The 20,859-nt window shown below is 34.2% G+C and overlaps 1 protein-coding gene across 2 annotated transcripts in view; it reads right to left on the bottom strand.

Annotated features, from left to right (window-relative positions):
- Window positions 1-2,552: 2,552 nt before the first annotated feature.
- The window catches only part of LOC149790237 (voltage-gated delayed rectifier potassium channel KCNH8-like), a 301,499-nt gene continuing 283,192 nt past the window's right edge, over window positions 2,553-20,859 (bottom strand). Inside the window, exons 8-15 of one of the 2 annotated variants that reach the window (XM_089972264.1) lie at window positions 20,568-20,762; window positions 18,156-18,355; window positions 16,374-16,623; window positions 15,492-15,712; window positions 13,518-13,553; window positions 11,762-11,976; window positions 7,181-7,293; window positions 2,553-6,380 (exon numbers count right to left, since the gene is read on the bottom strand). In XM_089972264.1, coding sequence (XP_089828390.1) covers window positions 5,488-6,380; window positions 7,181-7,293; window positions 11,762-11,976; window positions 13,518-13,553; window positions 15,492-15,712; window positions 16,374-16,623; window positions 18,156-18,355; window positions 20,568-20,762 — 2,123 coding nt within the window. In that variant the 3' untranslated portion in view covers window positions 2,553-5,487. The remainder of the gene's footprint in view (window positions 6,381-7,180; window positions 7,294-11,761; window positions 11,977-13,517; window positions 13,554-15,491; window positions 15,713-16,373; window positions 16,624-18,155; window positions 18,356-20,567; window positions 20,763-20,859) is intronic. The other variant, XM_089972265.1, reaches the window with a different exon arrangement.

Raw genomic sequence — 20,859 nt, 5'->3', positions numbered from 1 at the left:
GCAAGCGAAATATCCATTTGTACCAGTATCATTAACGTACTCGGGTTTCAAAACTTTTTATCTTTGTTCAAAACTGCGAATGACAATCAAAGATAATGTATCCATGCTGTCGAGTTATTTTATGAAGGCAATACTATTTTCGGTAAATTTATCAATCTTTTCAGTTATATCTCTTGCTTGTTCTGATTCTGGTATAAGATCCGTTATATAGACAATTTCAGAATGAATCTGGCTGATATTATCAAATCTTTCTTGTGTTTGTGTTTTTGGCTGAGCCGCAGCTATTTCACCTGGAAGTTCTCTTAGAATGGTTTTGGATTTTTGTTATCCTTTTTGCTATTTTTTCAGCTGCTTTAGCGGTTTGCTCCAACGTGGAAAGAAGATCTTTGGTAGCCTTTATAACTCCTAGGGTAGACTTCGTAACTAGTTTAAATAATTGTTCTGCACCTTCTGCGAATTCCACCTGACACGTATGACGCGCTTGCAATTGTTGCTAGACAGAATCACGGACAGGGATATATTGTTTAATTGCCTCTAGTTTCTCTCGAACTAATCTAGCTGTGTGACATTCCGTAATGATTTAATTACACACACGCCCAGCCACACACGCACACACACACTACATCATCAGGGAGGGTGACGAATATGTATATAATTTCATTTTTTCTTATGAAGCTTCTTTTTCAAAGAAGACGTGTTCCAAAATGGGTATGTTCACCTCCCCTGCTGTTCGATCTTATAATTTAGTGGATCATACCATTCTAGTTTGTATCAAGCGCCAATTGTTCCTTGTTCGAATGGAAGCCATATTTAAATAATAATAATAATAGACATTCAGATTTGTATAGATACATTCAAACACCAATTTAAACTTAGATACGTTTACAGTATCGAAATTCCTTTTTCAGGCATCCAGGGTTAATATTATTTCATTCTAATTTCATAAACCTGACAGCATACATTTGCGAATTCATATATATATATATATATATATATATATATATATATATATATATATATATATATATATATATATATATATATATATATATATTCATTGCTCAAATCACATACACGATATATATATATATATATATATATATATATATATATATATATATATATATATTAACTGTTCATAATGTAACACGTTCACCAATGGCATATTGTTTATGAATGAACAGGCAGATATAATGTACCGGTATTATACAACTGTGAGTCTAGTTAACAAATAATGTTAATGGATGTATTGTAGTATGAACCATCTTATGATACCAGACTATATGAAATGTAACCGTATCTTACGCCTTTCAACCTATGTAACAAAAAATGTTTCAAGATATACTGAGTCACGTTTTGATATAATACTGTACGAAATGTAACCTTATAATATGCCTTTCTACCTATGTAACATATAATGTTACAAGATCTATTTTAGCATGAACCTCGTTTTGATATAATACTGTATCAAATGTACCCTTATCATACGCCTTTCAACCTATCTAACAAATAATGTTACAAGATTTATTTTAGTATGAAACTCGTTTTGATATAATACTGTATGAAATGTAACCGTATTATACGCCTTTCAATCTATGTAACACATCTCACCATATATATTTAGCATTAAGCCCATTCTGAAATAAAAGTATATGCAATTATACCGTCATCATAAAATGAGGTAATTTTAAACACTTTTCAATGAAAATCACAAGTCGAAGCTGTAACGTTTTGAACTTTTATTTAAAAATGTTCAAGTAAATTTAAACAGTAAAAGTAAATAGTAAATTCACTCAACGATAACATTTTTCCAACATGTATTTACTCGGTCCTGCATGAATACGTTACATAACTAACAACACACAAGCTCAAGTAAATATTAACCATAAAATGTAAAATGACACAACAGTTTTGACATCTATTCACTCTGTCATACTTCCAGGCAAGAGATAAAACAATCATCACATTCACAATGGAAGGTTTTAACAAGATTTGGTTATATAAATATTAAATCTGTAAAGTACGTGCATTTGTTTTAAATTATGTGGCAGGTAATATTGACAGGTATGTGTTATTTTGAAGATAATGTTTAAAGTGTTTGGAAAAAATAAAAATCGACAACGTTCTTAACAAAAAATTTCCAAATCTTACATAGAAAAAGTTGTTAAAATAAACGAAATGTAGCGACCTTGTGACAGTGAGAATAATGCAGGCGTAGGCCACGAACAAGACCAACAAGCCAAGGATCTGTACGACATCACTCGAGTATATATGTATGTGTATTTACGTACTTACCTAATAACCTACTGTCCTATCTAATTACATAATAAGACGGTATCTATCTATCTGTCTATCTATCTATTTATCTAACTATCTATCTATCTATATCTATCTATTTATCTATCTATATATCTATTATCTATCTATTTATCTATCTATATCTATATATCTATCTATCTATCTATCTATCTATCTATCTATATATATATATATATATATATATATATATATATATATATATATATATATATATATATATATTCAATGTGAGTTTATGTGTGTATTGTCATGATATACTGTGTCTCTATAAAAGTATACAAAGCATTTCGTTAGGGTGTCGCGATCAAGGGTGTCATCTCATCAGGGTGTCACGATCAAGGGTGCTTTCTTTTAGATCAAACGTTTGTTTCAATATCCGTATAGATCAATAAATGTCAGGACTTAATTCCAAGAGAAAACAATATCTTTTACACTTCCTATTCTCTACATACCAAATTCCTGGAGAAAACACGACCTCTTGTACTTTCATTCGCTGAATATTTAATTCCAAGAGAGAACACTATATGTATACGGTCTTTCCCTATAGATTTTCTACCTTTAAGATTCTCTTTTTCTAAATACTTAATTCCAAGACAGAACACTTTCGGTTATATTCTCTTTAGCTAAATATTTAATTCCAAGAGAGAACACCTTCTCTAGATAACTATTTCCAGGAGAGAACGCTATCTCATATAAAATTTTTTTTATAAATATGTATTTCCAAGAGAGAACACTTTTATAATATATTTTCATAAATGCTTTTTTCCCAAGAGAGAACACTTTTTAAGTCTCTTTTCATACAATCTAATTCCATGAAAAACACCGTTTCTAATGCTCCCGCTCACTAATTGCCTTGTAGAATTATTTTGGCCAATACTTATTTCAACGAGCAAATGCTGCAATGTATACGCTTTCAACTTATTTCAACGAGCAAATACTGTAATGTATACGCTCTTACGCAAAACACTCAATGACAAAATTAAATGCAATCATTTTATTCTCGCGTTCACTATATTCCAATAACATACCCTGTCGTTCATTCTCTGTTGAGGTCGGTGCTTAATTCCAAGAATACACCCTATCTTCAGTACTCTCTTTCCGCCAAGAACGTGTACACTATCGTTCATACTTCCTTCGGGTTGATACCTAATTCCACAAGAAAACACTGTTTTATACTCGTTACCCTTCAATATGTTAGTCAAAGGGAGACGACACTACTATTTATGCTGTCTTTTTGTCAATGTCAAATTCCAAGGGAAATAACTATCATGCATACTGTCAGTCTGTCAACGCAAGGGAGAAGACTCTGTCAAGCACATTCATAATTAATATTGTCTATGGAAAATGTATATACCAGACGGAAAATGATTTATAGCCAACACATCAGTGATAAGAGACCTGAAACTATGTTCGTGTTTAGGTTATTTTGCCTGGCTATGACGCAACCTTATTGCAATCTACATAGATCCGTATGTGACGTCACGTTATGTGCCGGTGCATCCCAGATTTTGGGCTCTGTTCTACATGTAATAGTAATCATGTACACCCGAATCTACTCCGGTAATTTTGAACTTTTTGCAGTTATGAGCGCGACATTATGTCAGTGTAAGAACAAATAATCAAATTTCATATGGAACATTAAATCATGCAAAATTAAGGTGAACTTATATTTATTCATCTTTTCCTTCAACTGGGCTGGAGTATTCCAATACTGATCGCTTGCCAATTGTATGTTGGTTTAACAAAATGTAGATTTGCATTCATTTATATCTTCTTTGTTATATTTCTTGCTGTATTTTTTTATATTTTATTTTATTTTATTATTTGAGGTTTAAAAATCCAACAAAACGAAGCGGATGTATGCCACACTAAAAATAACATTAAAAAGGTATGCTAACGAACCTGGATAACAATTTAACACTAACTGAAAGACAATTGGTAATTGTGTGATTTTGAAACTTTGTAAATAATGTTAAAATTAGAAAATGGTGTGACCAAACTGTCAGCTATATTATACCATGAATTTATGTTATAACGGAAAGAAAAAGGAAATTACGACCGTACTTGGTCATGTATACCACACGTCCTAATACCAAAAAAAAGAGACTCAGATCTGTCTATCGATTCTTATTGCACTGGGATAGCCAGATCTACGCTGTTATTTCTACTTTCGTCTTTAGATAAACAGTGCAAACCAAGATCTGCCGGCGTATTATGCTTTGAAGGAATTTGTTGTAAGTTCTTCTTGATTATTTTATATGGTAGGACCTTTTGAATCATTTCATCCTCCAAACTAATATATTGTTTAATGACTTCAATGAGAACAATACTAAACATATAAAAGTAAAGGACTAAATAATTAGAGACCATTTAAAGTTTACTTTAGAGGTATATTGTGTAAGTTTAATCCCTTTTCGGCCGGCGATCATCTTCTTACGGTAGGTACTTTGCGGGATTAGTTGACATTTAATTTAACTTAATTCTCAATCAGGGCCAGATGGATCTTTCTTATTATAATAGTTTTCACTTTACAAACAATGAATAGAAAATATAACCATACAATTTATCCGTGTGATGTTAGCCCATCAACAATATTTCTTTGTATTATCTCAGTCCATAATGCGTTGGAAGAGGATGTAAAGCTTTGTGTAAAACACTTTCAAACTGCGAAAAACTATTTCAAATATGTCGCAAACATAATATTAAAACAAATCTGGAAATGTACTCTTAAGTTCTATGTAATCCAAAGGATAAGCTGATGTTACGGTATACAAATTATGATACCACTGGGTCTTAAAGAATGGCAGATATAACATAAATAATCTGCAAAATTAAAACATTCATGTTGTATATCTCTGATGAACATTAATGTTTGTCATCTTTTTTCAGTTATTACAATCAGGCAAAAATGTTCAAAAATGGATTATGCATGCATTTATACGTTGAGGTGTGAGACAAAATGAACAGGCATATTCCCAACTACGCGCAAAATGTAGCGTCAGTGTTCTATTAAGTATCTATGGGAATTCTTATGCCTTTACTTTCAAGACAACTGACACATACTGTTATGTACAATACTCCAAGTAAGAGGATATTTTAAACACATGTCCTTGTAGTTATTGAACATTCACAATATGGCTGACAATGCTGCTGTAAAGATTCCAAATATTACAAATCAGTCGTTCTTAGAATCATACCGTCCAACCTTTTATGTACATGAGTTACAGACTGTGGGGAAGTAATAATTTCAATGGTCTCAGTACCTCCCCCAGTCTCAAACGTCGTCTCTGCCGTGTTGTGATAGGATGTATGATTTACGCCGCTCATGTTTCCAATACATCCATTCGAATGAATTTCACTCAACCTTATCGGCTTTTCAGCGTCATCACCTGCAACAATGAGTTCTTGTCCAAGAGTCAGCATCCCCTGAAATGGCGCCAATGCACCACAACTACTTTGTTGTTTTGATTCATGTTCGATTTGTACTTCAAATGGATCTCTGCTTTGTGCCGTCTGCTTTTTTTCAACTGGTCCGTCACTGTGGCGCCTAATTAGCGGTTCGTGCGGCTTTAGCGATTTATCTCCACCCAAAGAAAGTAAAGCATCACTGCTTTTGTTCAATCGAATATCAGGTGGTTTCCGTGGAGAAAGAATGTTCTCATTTACGTCCTGTTTCCGGGATGTTCCCAGAAGCAAGGATCTTTGAGATCTATTTCCTATCTCATTGACGGACTGAAAACTAGAAGCAGTTGAATAAGAGCACTGGTCACATTTTAACATTCTCCCCACAGAAAGCGCATCCTCGCTGCAAGACGGATCGAATGTGAAGACTGGCCTTGAAACAGGTGTATACGGTGTCGACGGCATTGTTTCCTCCGGCGAAAACCTAGGTGAAGACGATGATACCATTTTCATCAATTCCTTTATGTTACGATCTATCGAAGATACGTCTTGTCCGATCTTTAACACTCTCTTTTCCAGCTGCTTGATGGATGCTTTGGCACCTTCTACTTCGGTTTGCATATTCTGCACGTGTGGATAGAGTTTCTCATACGCAGCATCTGTAACGAAGAAATCTAATGTGAAACCTTCGGAAGCCAGTAACTCAAAACCATGCAAATTTGTGTGTATTGATTTCTTTTCATGAAAACAAAATGAACAAATGCTTAGTTTATTTTAAATTGAAATCGCTCGATCTTTCACTGTGTTATCGATATTAGTGCAAGAAAACTAGAATACAAACAGTGCCTCAGACTAATGGCTTTATCTTTATCCATCACGTGTTTCTTCGTTTGAATCGCCGCACATTATTTTTGATCTATTAAGATTAGGATACATTCAAATTTTAAGAAAGGAACCGCCATATAATGGAGGGATTGATCCGGAGATTGTCTTCAGTATTATTCTTTATTTATTCTTTCCTTCTTTCTTTAACTTTTTTTCTAATTTATTTGTTTTGATTTTTGTTATTTAATTCAAGTAATACAGTGTATATAATAATTTTACTTTTGTACACACCAAAGCAAAATATTTTTGTTCAGACTATCTCGGTGCCAGACATCTGTTTTCTTCATTAAAGTCCAATGTTCCCCACCTTCATGCAACGCAATGGACAGCCACTAGCATTGAAATCGCAATGCCGTAAGCATTGGGTAGTACTGATTTTTCAACAAAGGCACACACCTTTGGCGTTACCACAAAACACTTATCCTCTTATAAGACATCGCACGCATGGCTTGTCTTAATGTCAGTCTTAGAGACATTGGAACTTGTTCAGTAATGTTCATATAAATTGTTCTCGTATATTTTGTGTTGTATGAACTTATTACTCTCTACTTGAAGTCGGGACATGTTTTCTTACCTGAGTTACCGCCTAGTCTCTTCTTCTCCTTAAATGACTTTCTTTGTGGCCCACTACCTGTACGTCTGAGGGAGCTGTGGATGCTTCTGGTAGTAGTTGGACTTTTGTCGTCCCTGTTAAATAACAAAATTAGTGAAAAATTCGTTTCAAAATACAAGAAAGCCAAACTCAGCACCTAATGCAGAATCCACAGATTCAAAGAAGGCCAAAAAAAAGACCAATACAAATCTAAGCAATAATTTGAAATACTAAATATCAAAACAAACACCACCATCTAATTAAATAAAGAATTAAATAAGAGAGGAAGTAATTAAGGATAAAACACGTCATCCTAATACATTATAATTTGTTCCATCTATCAGTATTCATACATGTTGCTCAGTTACTGGCAGCATAATGCAGTTTAAAGCAAGTAATTTAAATGCTTGTTTTAGGTACTGTTTATGTAACCATAATAATACATTTCCATTGCAAAATAGCAGTCCGCTATAAACGTCTGTTGCATTGGTTTAGTCGTAAAAGACATACAAGCATTTATATTTTTGGTACATGCCAAATACTTACTAAATGACATTATTTTACATTAAAATATATATGTCAGTAGTTGAGAAAATGGAATTGGTCAATTTCCAGAAAGCATCTATTCATTCGTGAAACAAAGTATGTTGAATGGAAAGGGGAAACATTAGAATGAAAATGAGGAATCGAACGCTACATTGATGAAGACCAATTAACAAATCCAATTATTTGTCAATGAAAATGTCTTTCAAATAATTGTTGGTCCCAATGACACCGAACATGATGCAGGGGATTTATTGATTTTAAAAATATAATTATGGGGAAATTGATTAACGATTTTAAATAGCACACAGTAGATCAAAACTAAATTGACTCAGCCTTGATATAATAACTTTCCCCAATATATACCAAGATTATGACTTGTCTGTCTGGAGCCACTGTGTTATTACTATCGTAAATAAACACGTTCCCTATGCATCAAAAGAATTAAATGTTTAAAGTTATCAGAATGGTATACCAATGAAATTGCAGAGGCACGAAGCAAACGAAACTACTGTCATAAATATAAAGACTTTACAAAATATCAGTTGTGGTGAATAAAACTCAAATTACCCATTGCAAAACGCAAGCGTTCATTTTTCAAAGAAATCTAGCTTCACGAAACCTGCACTTCTAGCTCCATGTCAATTTATAGTTGATGACTTTAGTTATACTGATGAGATCGATATTGCAAAGCAGCTGAACATCATTTTTACAAAGATATCCCAAACCCTTGACACGTATAATCTTACAATGCCTAATTCAGACAAAATTACTAAATTCGTGAATGAAAGGGTACCCGATCATGTTAGCTTCAACATTTCTTTAATAACAATAAATGACACGTTTGATACTCTCAATAAAATTAACACAATAAAAATCAGCTGGTCTAGATGGAATCCACCCCAAACCCCCAAAATGTCGGCTTTATCAATATCAGTCGTTGAAAGAAATAATTAACTGTAGTATCACTTCCTGTAAACTCCCGTAGTCATTGAAGTTAGCAAACGTATTAGCAATTTAAAAGGGAAATGAAACGAATGATCCATCCAACTATCGACCCATATCTGTTCCATCTGTACTTTCAGAAATTATTGAAAGACATGTCAGCAATCATACTTTTAGATATCTTCACTAGTACCAACTCCTCCATAAATCACAATCAGGATTTCGACTGAATCATGTCAAACTACATTGACAAAACTTACAGACCAATCGCTAACTGTAGCAGAATCAGGCGAAATTACTGGCGCAATCGTCATTGATTTTAAAAAAGTATTAGATTTGGTTGAGCATTCGGTGCTCACTAAAATAAATTCAGCCTACAAGTTTTCTCCAAACGCAATTCCCTGGTTCATGTCGTATCTCACTAACAGACACCAGGTTGCTTGCAAGGGTAAACATAATTCCGAATTAGGTTATATCTTAAGAGGTGTTCCTCAAGGATCTATATTAGGGCCTCTTCTTTTTCTGCTATCTATCAATGAATTAGTCTTGTATCCAGCGCTCTCTAACGCAAATCTTTTTGCTGACGACTCTATATTGAATTTATCTGGTGCCTCTTTAGACTCCATTAAAAAAAGCTTCAAATCGACCTCATTAATATATCAGCTTTGTGTCAGTAAAACAGAATGAATATTAATATCTCTAAAACGAATGTATGACGATCGGAATAATGCAGCGTCTATCTACTAACATGGATTTAATTCTAACTCAACTGGCTTATTTGTATATATTGTCAGAAATGAGAAACGTATTGGTATCTACATTGATCAACATCTCATCTGGAATGCACATATAGATCAACAATATGCACTGGTAGTCAAAATAATAACTCTGTTAAAATTGCTTTCGAAATTTCTACCTCCCAAAATTTTTGAATTTTTTTTTTTTAGGGATATAATGTACCGCTGAGAGATTACGGTTCTACCACATGGGGAAACACGTCGAATTATAATCTGTCCAGAATTATAATGACTCCATCGAATGTTTTATGTTCACGCCTGCAATGGTTACCAATACTTGACATATAAGTCTTTAAACGGTATTTTTCCAGATTATATATCTAACCTAACTGAACTAAGATCATCAAATACCGAGCGTAATCTCCAATCGACGACTAACAACGATCGCGATATTCCGTGGTCGAAAACCAATCATTACAAAAGCTCACTTACTGTCCACTAAGGATACGTAATTCGAATTTCCTTGCTTCATCTAAAATATCATTAAAGCAATTATGTCTTGACCAGCTGGAATGACACACATGCTCTAATTAGAAAATTGTGTCATTATAGCCATACGTAATATGTCCAAATCTGTTTCGATATATATAATGCATACGACTTACGCTGAAATGTGTTTACCTGTGTATAGAATATTGTTCATATGTGTGTTTATTTCCCAGTACAGTCACATATAGTCATTAATGTTAAATTTTTATGAATGAGTGTGCGACTAGACTTGAATATGTGTTCAGTCTTGGGGTGGGTTGGGGGGGTTGGGGAGTAACATAGTCAATTAAAAAACATAAAGACCACACCGGTAAGCCATGACCAAACGTGCTATCCTCGTTAAAGAAAGTTATTATTATTATTATTATTATTATACAAATCTCTCTAACTATAGGCAGGAATCTGTTTTATAAACTTGTATACCATAAATGTATTAAGCAGCCGTAGCCATGGTGATATATTGTATAGCTAATGTGATCAAGACGTCTTTAACGTCAGCAAGACGAGTTACCAACTGCATCTCATTGACTTGATTATTTAGCAAGGACGCGACATTGTACAAGCTTATGTTGTCATATAGTGGCATCAAAATTTCCAAAGAAAATACAGCGTGTTAATGTGTAATCATTTCCGTATATTTATGTAATGATGTTGCAATCGGTAACTTGTCTGACAGGGGTAAATTACGTCGTCGTGATCATGTATGCAAGAGAAATATCTAGTCCTGACGACTGCTGATTCATTCGATGGAAGTAGTATGGACATGAGATATTTATGTTGTATATGATCAATTGGACGTCTTTCAAGTCAACAATACTAGTTGCCCAATCCGATTTGTTGACACGATTATGTTACTAGGACGAAAACACTGGTGTTGTTTAATATACATGTTTCCACAACATAACAACTTAAAAAAGAAAAGCTTTAATGCCATGTCTGCATGATCATATCAACGGAGGACGTGTTGATCACATATTATATATACATATCTCGTCCTGACGACTACAGCTTCATACATTAGTATCATAACTTCATGCTTATCAACTCTTAGTACAAGTGGTAATAAGAAGGTAAACGCATATGGATTCAAGAGAAATAACTGGTGGGAAGCAACACATAAAATAATATCCTAATTATTTCCCTTGCATTGTAAAAATAGAATAACACGTGCGATTGTCCGATTATATATAATCTTTCTTGGGGTCTGTGTTTTTATGTATGTATGTATGTATTTATGTGGTTGTATGTATGTATGTATGTATGCATGTATGTATGTATGTATGTGTGTATGTATGTATGTGGTTGTATGTGTATGTATGTATGTATGTATGTGGTTGTATGTGTGTGTGTGTGTATGTATGTATGTATGTATGTATGTCTGTGTGTCTGTCTGTCTGTATGTATGTCGGTCTGTCTGTATCTTTATTACCCTGTTGCTGTGAACTATGTGCAGGAGCAATTTCTAATTCATTATTACTAGAATGTAGCGATTGTACACAGAGGTGAACTAATTGCTTTGCACAAGAACACGCAAAGGCTTTTGTCCATTCTGTTCTGAGAATGTATCATACCTGCGACCTTGTATTACTAGTCCGACGATTTTCAAACTCTGGTAGCACGCGCGCGCGCTCGCGCCCGAGAGAGAGAGAGAGAGAGAGAGAGAGAGAGAGAGAGAGAGAGAGAGAGAGAGAGAAAACAAAGTGTTTTTAAAATGCTAGGAAAAAGAACGACTGAAAAGAAAGAATGATCGATTGAGACAGATAGATACTGAAAGGCAAACCTGACCCACCGTGTGAAAACATCCAATTCTCCATTAGGTATTTTTGAGCTTCTATGATTTGGTAGTAACGGTGATGATGCAGAATGTGCCACGGATTCATCATCTTTCGTCTCTTTTTCGTCGTCTTTATCGTTGCTGCCGCCATCATCCGAGCCAGAGTTTTCATCATCTTCTGATATTGAAGGAAGTTTTAACTTTCTACTTTGAATATTACTATTTGTGTCCTGCAAGAGTTAATAAAAAAACACGATTTAATCTGTGTAGATTTTGAACATTAGTATCCTCGTCCTGCAAGAGTCAACATGATTTAATCAATTTGTTCTCAGTATATATCTCTTTTTCAATAAAGAGCAATTATCGATCTCATTTAAGCTCATTTATGAGATAAATAAATATGTTATATCCCATGTTGCATTAGGAAAGTAAAAATAGCGGTGTTTCAGGTATTATACCACTTTCTTTATTTTAGGAAATATTTTCACCAGGTTATATTTCGGTGACCAAACAACTTCGTTAAATATCTTTCATTTGCAGCAAGATCATTTCACTCCTAGCCTCAAAAGGTGAGATAGGATTTGTACAATCAAAGACGTCGTTAATATATTCAATATTCAAAAGGTATGGGAAAGCATGGTCCAAGAAAAACTGCACTTGATAATTAAACTGCTTGGTGCATTAGATTTAATTAAAATAAAAGTTTGTTACCTAAATCATGTATGACAAAATTATTTCTTTGCGAACAATGAATTCGCCCGCCCCCCCTTAAAATATACAGACACACCATTGACGTGTAGTCCCATGCTAAATTAAATATATCATGAGGACACATTAGTATAAATCCACCTCACACTTGGCAAGCGCTTGCATCACTCAAAACTGCAAGATGTGGTTAATTCGCCGTTTAAGATGAAGAAAACAAAAGCTTCACGCAGAGATAAGAAAGAGGAGAAAAGACAAAGTATAAAACAGTGACGAACAGCGAGATAGGGTGTATAAATTGTCCAAAACTTTAAACTGTAAGGACGCACATGGATTTGTATATAATCCGTCAACCTAAATTCTTCTGATTCCATACTTTTTTCTATAAGAATGTGCGTAGAGAAACAACTATCGCAGTACTTCCTTGTTAATTTTCGAAGAGGCTACAGACAGCTTTGCGATTTCTCTTTTACACTATTTACATATATTTAAATTAACAACAACAAAAACCGATTTGAAGCCTCGTTATTCCGGAGTGATGCAAATATATACACGTTTATCTCTATTTTATAAATTATGATGACTTCATGTATTCTCAGGAATGAAGTGTATAAAGTGGGGACATCGTACACTAAGATTTACGTCAAGAGATAGGATGCATTGATAAATACAATCTGCAAAAAATGTATTAAAGAATGCTTTGATAATTATTAATTACAAAGTTAAGGTGTTAAGGTGTTAAAAGTATTACAAAAAGCTAACCTGTGTGAGCAGATAAAAGAAAAGATCACAAAGTGAGTTAGTCAAAATGCACTCGGAGTGAGCAATAATAATAATAACAACGACATTGGTATAGAAAATACTATATCATTAGACTGAAATAATACATTGGTAAAGATTAAATAGCATTAAAATTCAGTCGCAGTTCAAACAACAAGTCTTAAAATCAGTTCGTACCCAATATAAACATGCATATATAAACATCAAGCATCAAACATGTCAAGAAAAACAAAATTTGTGAAACTGAACGAAAAAAATAATTTCCAGGCCTAAAATGTTCATATACCTTCCTAAATTTGTTTCTTCTACTCCAAAGCGGCCCCTTTAACATAAATTAAACGTTTATGTTACAAAAAAAGTACTAAATGCAACCAAAAAATAACTTTAAACAGCGGAAATCAGCTATACCTGTACTATAAAATGGAACCAGCGGCAAACTTCCGTACTTTGAGGGATGTTATATATATATATATATATATATATATATATATATATATATATATATATATATATATATATATATATATATATATATATAGTTTTCAATTTGTTACCTTAGCCATTCTGTAGAAGATGGATTTGCAAACCTGCAGTTTTCGGTGCAAAGGGACAGAAATATGTTTCACGCATGATTTTTGTCTGGGCATGTAGGTAGATCATTTTATATACCAGTAACAGACAAGATTTGTAAAACATAACGAAACAACGGCGGTCTTGTGACAAAAGGAATTGAACCACAACTGACTCCCTTTATAGTCCACTGACGTTGAAAGTTGATCAGTTATCTCTTAGGCTCCCATTGTCAAATGTATATTCAGGTTGTAACCATATGCACATCATAATATGCCAAGAACGGGCAACTTCCATGACAGAGGCCTATTTCTGAATCAAGGCAGAGACAGTTTTACTTTAACAAAATACTGGATTGTTTGTGGTAATTTGTTTTCTTAAATGTACATTCTGGGACTCCGTTCATTTTTGGAGATGTGAGAAAAGGATATTTGCCAAGTTGTGAATTGAATTCCACGGCAGATATGAAAACTCTAAACCACTTATAATAATCCCACTCGACTGAGACATCAAAACCTGGTATTGTGACTGATGCATTGATACTGCCCACGATGTTTTTGGTCCTCTCCTAACGTAAAGACGGCATGTAATCAAAGTTATTTTAATTGTTAGAAGTGATTCATTTAAACACACACACACACACACACACACAAACACACGCACAGAGACACACACACACATACATATACATATACATATATACACACACACACACACACACACACACACATATATATATATATATATATATATATATATATATATATATATATATATATATATATATATATATATATATATATATATACCAGGATAACATTGCACCATCCGCAACAAACGACGCTAATAAATTAAACGTTAATGGATATTAGGATGTCGCAAAAGCTGGGTATTCATCGATGTGTAAATTTTACCTACCCACTCACAATGTAAATAAAGTCCGAAGGACTTTATTTTAACTTTACGAGTGATTATGCAAACTTTAAACATCGAGAAATGCTCAGTCATGATCATTTAATCCTTATAATTCCAATATACTTCCTTTCTGTCATCAGATCAGCAGATTTCATTAACAAAACATTCAGTTTTATATAAATCGATGTTTTCTTTGGCCACTTAACTGCGACAGAATACATAGCCCGATCTTAGCTGGCCAGGATTCGTCGATTCTCTATACAGTAGTATGGAGTAGGGTGTCGTAGCGGGTCATGCCAGTGATATGTTGTCATGGTGATCATTTTGATATTTATAAAAGAAATGGTTGATGCTGCTTTAACCAGGCCATTTGTCTTCTAGAGTTATGAATTAGGAATGTATTCATGGATATGCGTATTGCTCATTAACAAATCGCGCTCCTAAAAACGTTCGTGCATTATAACGCTTTTATAAGAGATGAACATAGTACATTCAATTTACTGCGATAATCCCTTTCATGTTGTTACGCAAGACTGAATATACCTGGTTGTCTTATAAAAATGCAATGTTTTACAATCGTCACATATAGTGAACAGATCTGAAACAAGAAGACAGCAAAATATCTAGAGAAGCATACTTAAAGGTAAACAAAGAAAGACTAATGGAGGGACATATTGCCCGAATGACAGAAGGGAAATGGATAGATGGGACTGAAAGACGAACAGGTAAGTACAGAAAAGATCAGGACATAGTAAGGTGCTCAGTATGCATATACCTCGTCGCTTTCCTCTGCTCCTTCACGTAGGTTATAGGTAAGATCATTACACAGCTCTTGAGTAAACCTTTCAGAAAATTCGGGGTACAAGCCAAGGACATCCACTAAGCCTTTCAAGCTTATGCACTGCAGCTCACTGTATGTGAGTGATCTAACATCGTATCCTGACACTGTAATTGGATCATCAAAATTTATGTCCGTCCCAAACAAATCGCCTTTACCTAAAATAGAAGAAATAAAATCGAACTATCGTTAAAGTGAAATAATTACCTTCGGCATATCGATGAATCGATGATCGTAGTGAGTATTTTTTAATGTATGGTGTGCGAGAACGAAACAATCATAAGTTAGTCCGATTCCAAAGTAAAATATGTAATCGCGTACACGTCATGTCCAGCTACAAACAACAAAACAGATCCGGGTCCATACCACATTTTCGACTGATTATTCCTAACTAACAGCATATACCCAGATCTTCGGTGCTAACAATATTTAGATTGGAACAACAATGGATGTTGTTTTAAAAAAAATTCGGGGGCGCTTGTTTTCAGGGTTTTGTGGTTAAAACAAAAACCAAATATAAAAACACAAGTATGATGATCATTAAGCTAAAACAATGGAACCTTTCCCTAATCGAAGAACTTAAGCGCCGATGGGGGTGGGGTGGGGGTGGGGCTTTTAAACTTCATTGCCAAGCAAATACACAATTTCCCACTAGTGTGCATGCATATATGTCCCGTACCTCTAAAGTGCAATTTGACCGTTCAAAATCAGTCGTCATCAGAACACTCCATTGAAATCTCCATTGGAAACCTCAAGGATAGATTGATACCTTTTCAACTTTCTTGCATATTACACCAAGGAAAATGTAGAAATGCTTACCTAATATTGCCACCACCATTTCTTCCCTGAGAATTTCCATAGACCCGCTGCATAACAAGTAGAGATAGTTGGTGGCATCTCCCTTGTGCACGAGAAATTCACCTGGAGCACAGAACACGCGCCGTGAATGCAATGAAATGGACTTCAAGCACCCTTGCGGTGCGTTTTCAAATACAGAAAGTGACAATATTTCTTTGTGAAGGTGCAGTCCTATTTCTCCTCGCATCTCCTCTGGAAAATCCTTCAAAATCTGAAAAAGATTCAAGCAAACGGCTCACATTAAATCGCATTATAAACGTCTGACATAAGTATGATTATCTGACACTGTGACCAACGAGGTTTGATTTGATCGAAATCATGTGATTCACGAAAATCTTATTTACAAGTCAATATAATTTTGGTCACAACATACGGATCTTTCACTTTTTTATTATATTTTGTTCCTGCTGTTCTGAAATATATTTCGTTTTTCAACATGAAAATTGGTATGCACTGTATTAAAGATATCATTTTGAAAGCGATTGGTTACAAATGTATAGGCCAGAGGCACAGCTATCCAAAAACAAGGACGCAAATAAATTTCCAATCAGACGCCTGTTTCCTTATCTATTCACCTCTACAGTGTGAGAGGAAATGAAAATACTGTAGGGCTCGTCAGATGCCACAGCCATCTTTTTTGAGTTTATCCATATATTGAAATCGGCTTGCTTAATTCCAGGATGCTCACCCAGCAACCATTTTAGAACGTTTCAGAAATGCTGGTAAGGGAAACATTACTTTTTTGTTTGGAACATCGACGTAAATATGTCGCTGTGAATACCGTAAAACTGGCCGAACAGACAGTCATGTCAAACTAGTTTCCTTAGATGTTTGTTACACATACGTTTCATAGCTGTTAATGCTGGACTGCAAATGTTATGTCGCTATTTCGCTTTTAGTACACCAAGCTAAACAACGACATAAATCGTTACATACGGATGCATTGCCGGTTTATTGTTTAGAGAAATAACTTTGAAATAGATACGTTTATTAAAATATATCCCATGTTAGATACAAATTGCAAAAACTCGTTTACTTCTTTGTGAATTTATACAAATATTATAACAAAATAATGACTTTAAGGTAAACTAGAATCTGATAAAACATTCGAATAATACTAAATAAAGAGAAATATAGCTTAACTTCATGCCAAAACTAAATGTTTTCTCTCCCAAAATGTCAGCATTAATTGCATAACCTGGTTTCATGTCTTATCGATGGCTGCGTTATTTCCACTAAGCAAAAATAATTTTTTGCATCAGTTAAAGTGCAAAGTGTATGGTTTCAAGAGAATAACAGACGTGAACTGAATGATTTTAAGTGCCTCAAAATGGTGTTGGTGACAGCTTTTTAATGTGCATAATGACAAAAAAGATCGTTGCAGAAAATACGTTTGACATTAAACTGCAGTGCAATGCACCACCGTTGCTTTCAGAATTGAGAGCTATTTTGTCACTCGTACTTATTATATGTGTGTCCATCGATTAACGGACCATTATCTGATTGAGTCACGTGGTGTTACTATTTTCAGTTTGAGCTCTAATTTGTTTGCATGTTGTACACACACACACTCTCTCTCTCTCTCTCTCTCTCCTAAACTACTACAGCTTAAAATATGTTTGCAACATCATTATGATGAAAGTAATACTATATTCCAAAATAGTAATAAATTCGTCAACATAAAATGATACATAGATACCAAACTATACTAAAATAGAAGAAAATACTCTTCTTGTACTGCACCTCGTTTGTCTCAATGCCGTTGTTTAATGACCACATGGTTTGGAAGTAGTCCTGCATTCGCATTTTTAATGGTTTTGGAAGATGGTGTGCATGGAAAAAGTCCTTGAGATCTTTGGTTTTGGAATGGAAGTTAGCCCTCCTGGCATACATTCTCTGAATAATGGCTGTCACATTACCAAATACCACAGCATGCATCAAAGCTGGAACATACGGAGATACAAAAAATATACATCGTGTGATCAAGTTTGAAACATTTTAATTTAGAATTAACATGAAACGTGTGTGCTCTGTACAACGAAATACACTAGTTTGTTACGATGTTCTGAATCAGCTTCACTCGATACGAAATATTCTATATTGCAGGTCCTTGTTATGTTATAATATTGTCAAGGACGGGGGAGAACGCACACTTTGACAAGTTCGTCTTGGAGTAGAAATATCAGTAACATTTTAGCTTACTTTTAGTTTATCATTTATCATTTCATCCTCCAGTTATTCTAAACATTTAAATTAACAAAAGTGCATTTTAATAGAATGAAATTACTACGCAGACGCTAATTGAGAAATCGAACCACGAAATTAACAATAAACTTTTTGTCAGGGAGTACATATACTTCTTTTCTGGTGTTTTGCACACGGTTCGGATTACATTAGATGTTGAAAGTTTGAATATCGTATGTACTCACTTATAAGACGGGCAGATCAGGGTTTATTTTGTATGTTCTTCCGATTACTCCTATCAAAATGCACAAACCCAGATCTGCTGGTGCATTATGCGACGGCAGGTCTTCATCTGTGCAGTTTGCAGCTGTACTAGACCTATAAGCGAGTACATACGGAAAATACTTTTATGATTTTAGCTTGACCTCGAATCTGATTTGAATGAGATCTCCACATTCGTAAATGGAGATCTGACAGACACCGACACAAATTAATGTCGTGCTAACCTTTGACATTCCCATTACGGTTATGCAAAGCACGATAAAGAGTTGCAAATATGTGTTAGGAAGAGTTATCATAATAATGATGTATTCCAAATGACGTTTGTCACTTTCAGAAACTTGAAAACTGTTCTTTGATTAGTGAACCACAAAGTGAACAGAACAAGACCTCTTATTTCTGTATATCTGATCTTCATGTAAAACGGAGGAGATCGATTTAAATCACATTGTCTTAAACCCTTGCTTGTTTGGGTCTGACTGATATGTAATCCATAGATTTACTTTTTTATCTTGTTCGTTTGTGCGTCATTCTGTAATTTTTTTTATCTTAATTCTTCTTTTGCGTTTCCTTTATCTCCCCTTTTATTGTATTGTTTTCTACTTTAAATCATGTGATCTTGTTATCTTGCCAATGTCTCTTATTACATTCTTTAAAGAACAAAAAAAAAAAATTTTTATAAAATGTTTTCCAGCAGTCGATACAAAGTTTTGGTGCCACCGTATATGATGTATTGCAATATAGGATAAGCTTCTTCAAATGTTGCTTCGCTTTTCCAGACTCTCAAGGAAACCGATAAGTACAATCGAGCGGAAGTCTGACATAAAATTGTTACCGGTTGGTGTCTCTCCTTTATTTGTTTCCGCTCGAAGATTCACCAGCAATCCTATGAAGTCCATTGCGTACGTGATACTAGTAAGCATGTGTATTCTACACTTGATAAGCGATTGAAAGTAATGCTATAAAATCTAGGAAAAGTGACACTTTATTACTATATTAGTGTTGCATTTAGAAAATGTGCACAATTTCTGTGAAGATGATACAACAGGTATTGTTAATACAAACTGTTTTTGCTCGCTCAAAACCATAAAATAAATACAAAAGTTCTGGATCTTTACCAACGACGCTATATTTAGAAAGGTAACTAAAGCGTCAACTAATCAGAGACTTTACCAGCTTGTCTTGTGACCTTTATAAGACCATAGTAGCACGAAAATCGCATGCAATCACGCTAATGAACGATAATGTATTATACTATTATGTTGGATATTAGTACAACATCTTTACTACTGGCAAAATTATTGTTCAAAAACGAAATCTCAAGAAATCATCTTTGAGTTTATTACTAAAATATAAACAGTCAAAATCTTGATATTCCTTCTCACTAAGGCAGAGAAAATATGAGAAAAGGGCCGAAGTATAAGAAAAGTAATGGTCGGTTTACGAAAATCAAATACACTTGGTGTATGATCATTTAGTTTTGATTTGTGTTTGTTAAAACTTGCCGTCAAACGGATATGTAGATGTTACCGACGATAACATCAAAAAGTAAAGATAGATGAGAATATAATACAACGACTATTATAGATTTTTTAAAAACCTGACAAATTTTCCGACTTCAACACTTTACTTAGATGTTTACACGAATTTTAGTTTTGTCATCCGGTCTTATTGTAGTCTTGCATTACTCACCTCCCACTATCATGGCGCATACAGAAAAAATCTTTTCAGCATTTGTATTGGCAGAGACGTTGCCGAAGCCAACACTTGTTAAGCTGCTACACGTGAAGTATAGGGCAGCGAGGTAACACGACAAAGAATCAGGCTTGTTGGTTCTATTACTGGTCATGGGGCTGTCTAGACGGTTACCCAGTTCATATATCCATCCTGCAGGGAACAAATAATAATAATAATAATAATAATAATAATGAAAGCAAATACAAAAATTATTTTCCATCTATAAAGAAGTTGCAGATTGTTTTAT

Source organism: Sinohyriopsis cumingii, chromosome 10 (assembly GCF_028554795.1).
Source record: "Sinohyriopsis cumingii isolate HCF-2022 chromosome 10, ASM2855479v2, whole genome shotgun sequence".
NCBI classification, from domain to species: domain Eukaryota; kingdom Metazoa; phylum Mollusca; class Bivalvia; order Unionida; family Unionidae; genus Sinohyriopsis; species Sinohyriopsis cumingii.
The sequence above is the reverse complement of the archived record's forward strand: the minus strand, read 5'-3'. Positions and strand labels throughout refer to the sequence as shown.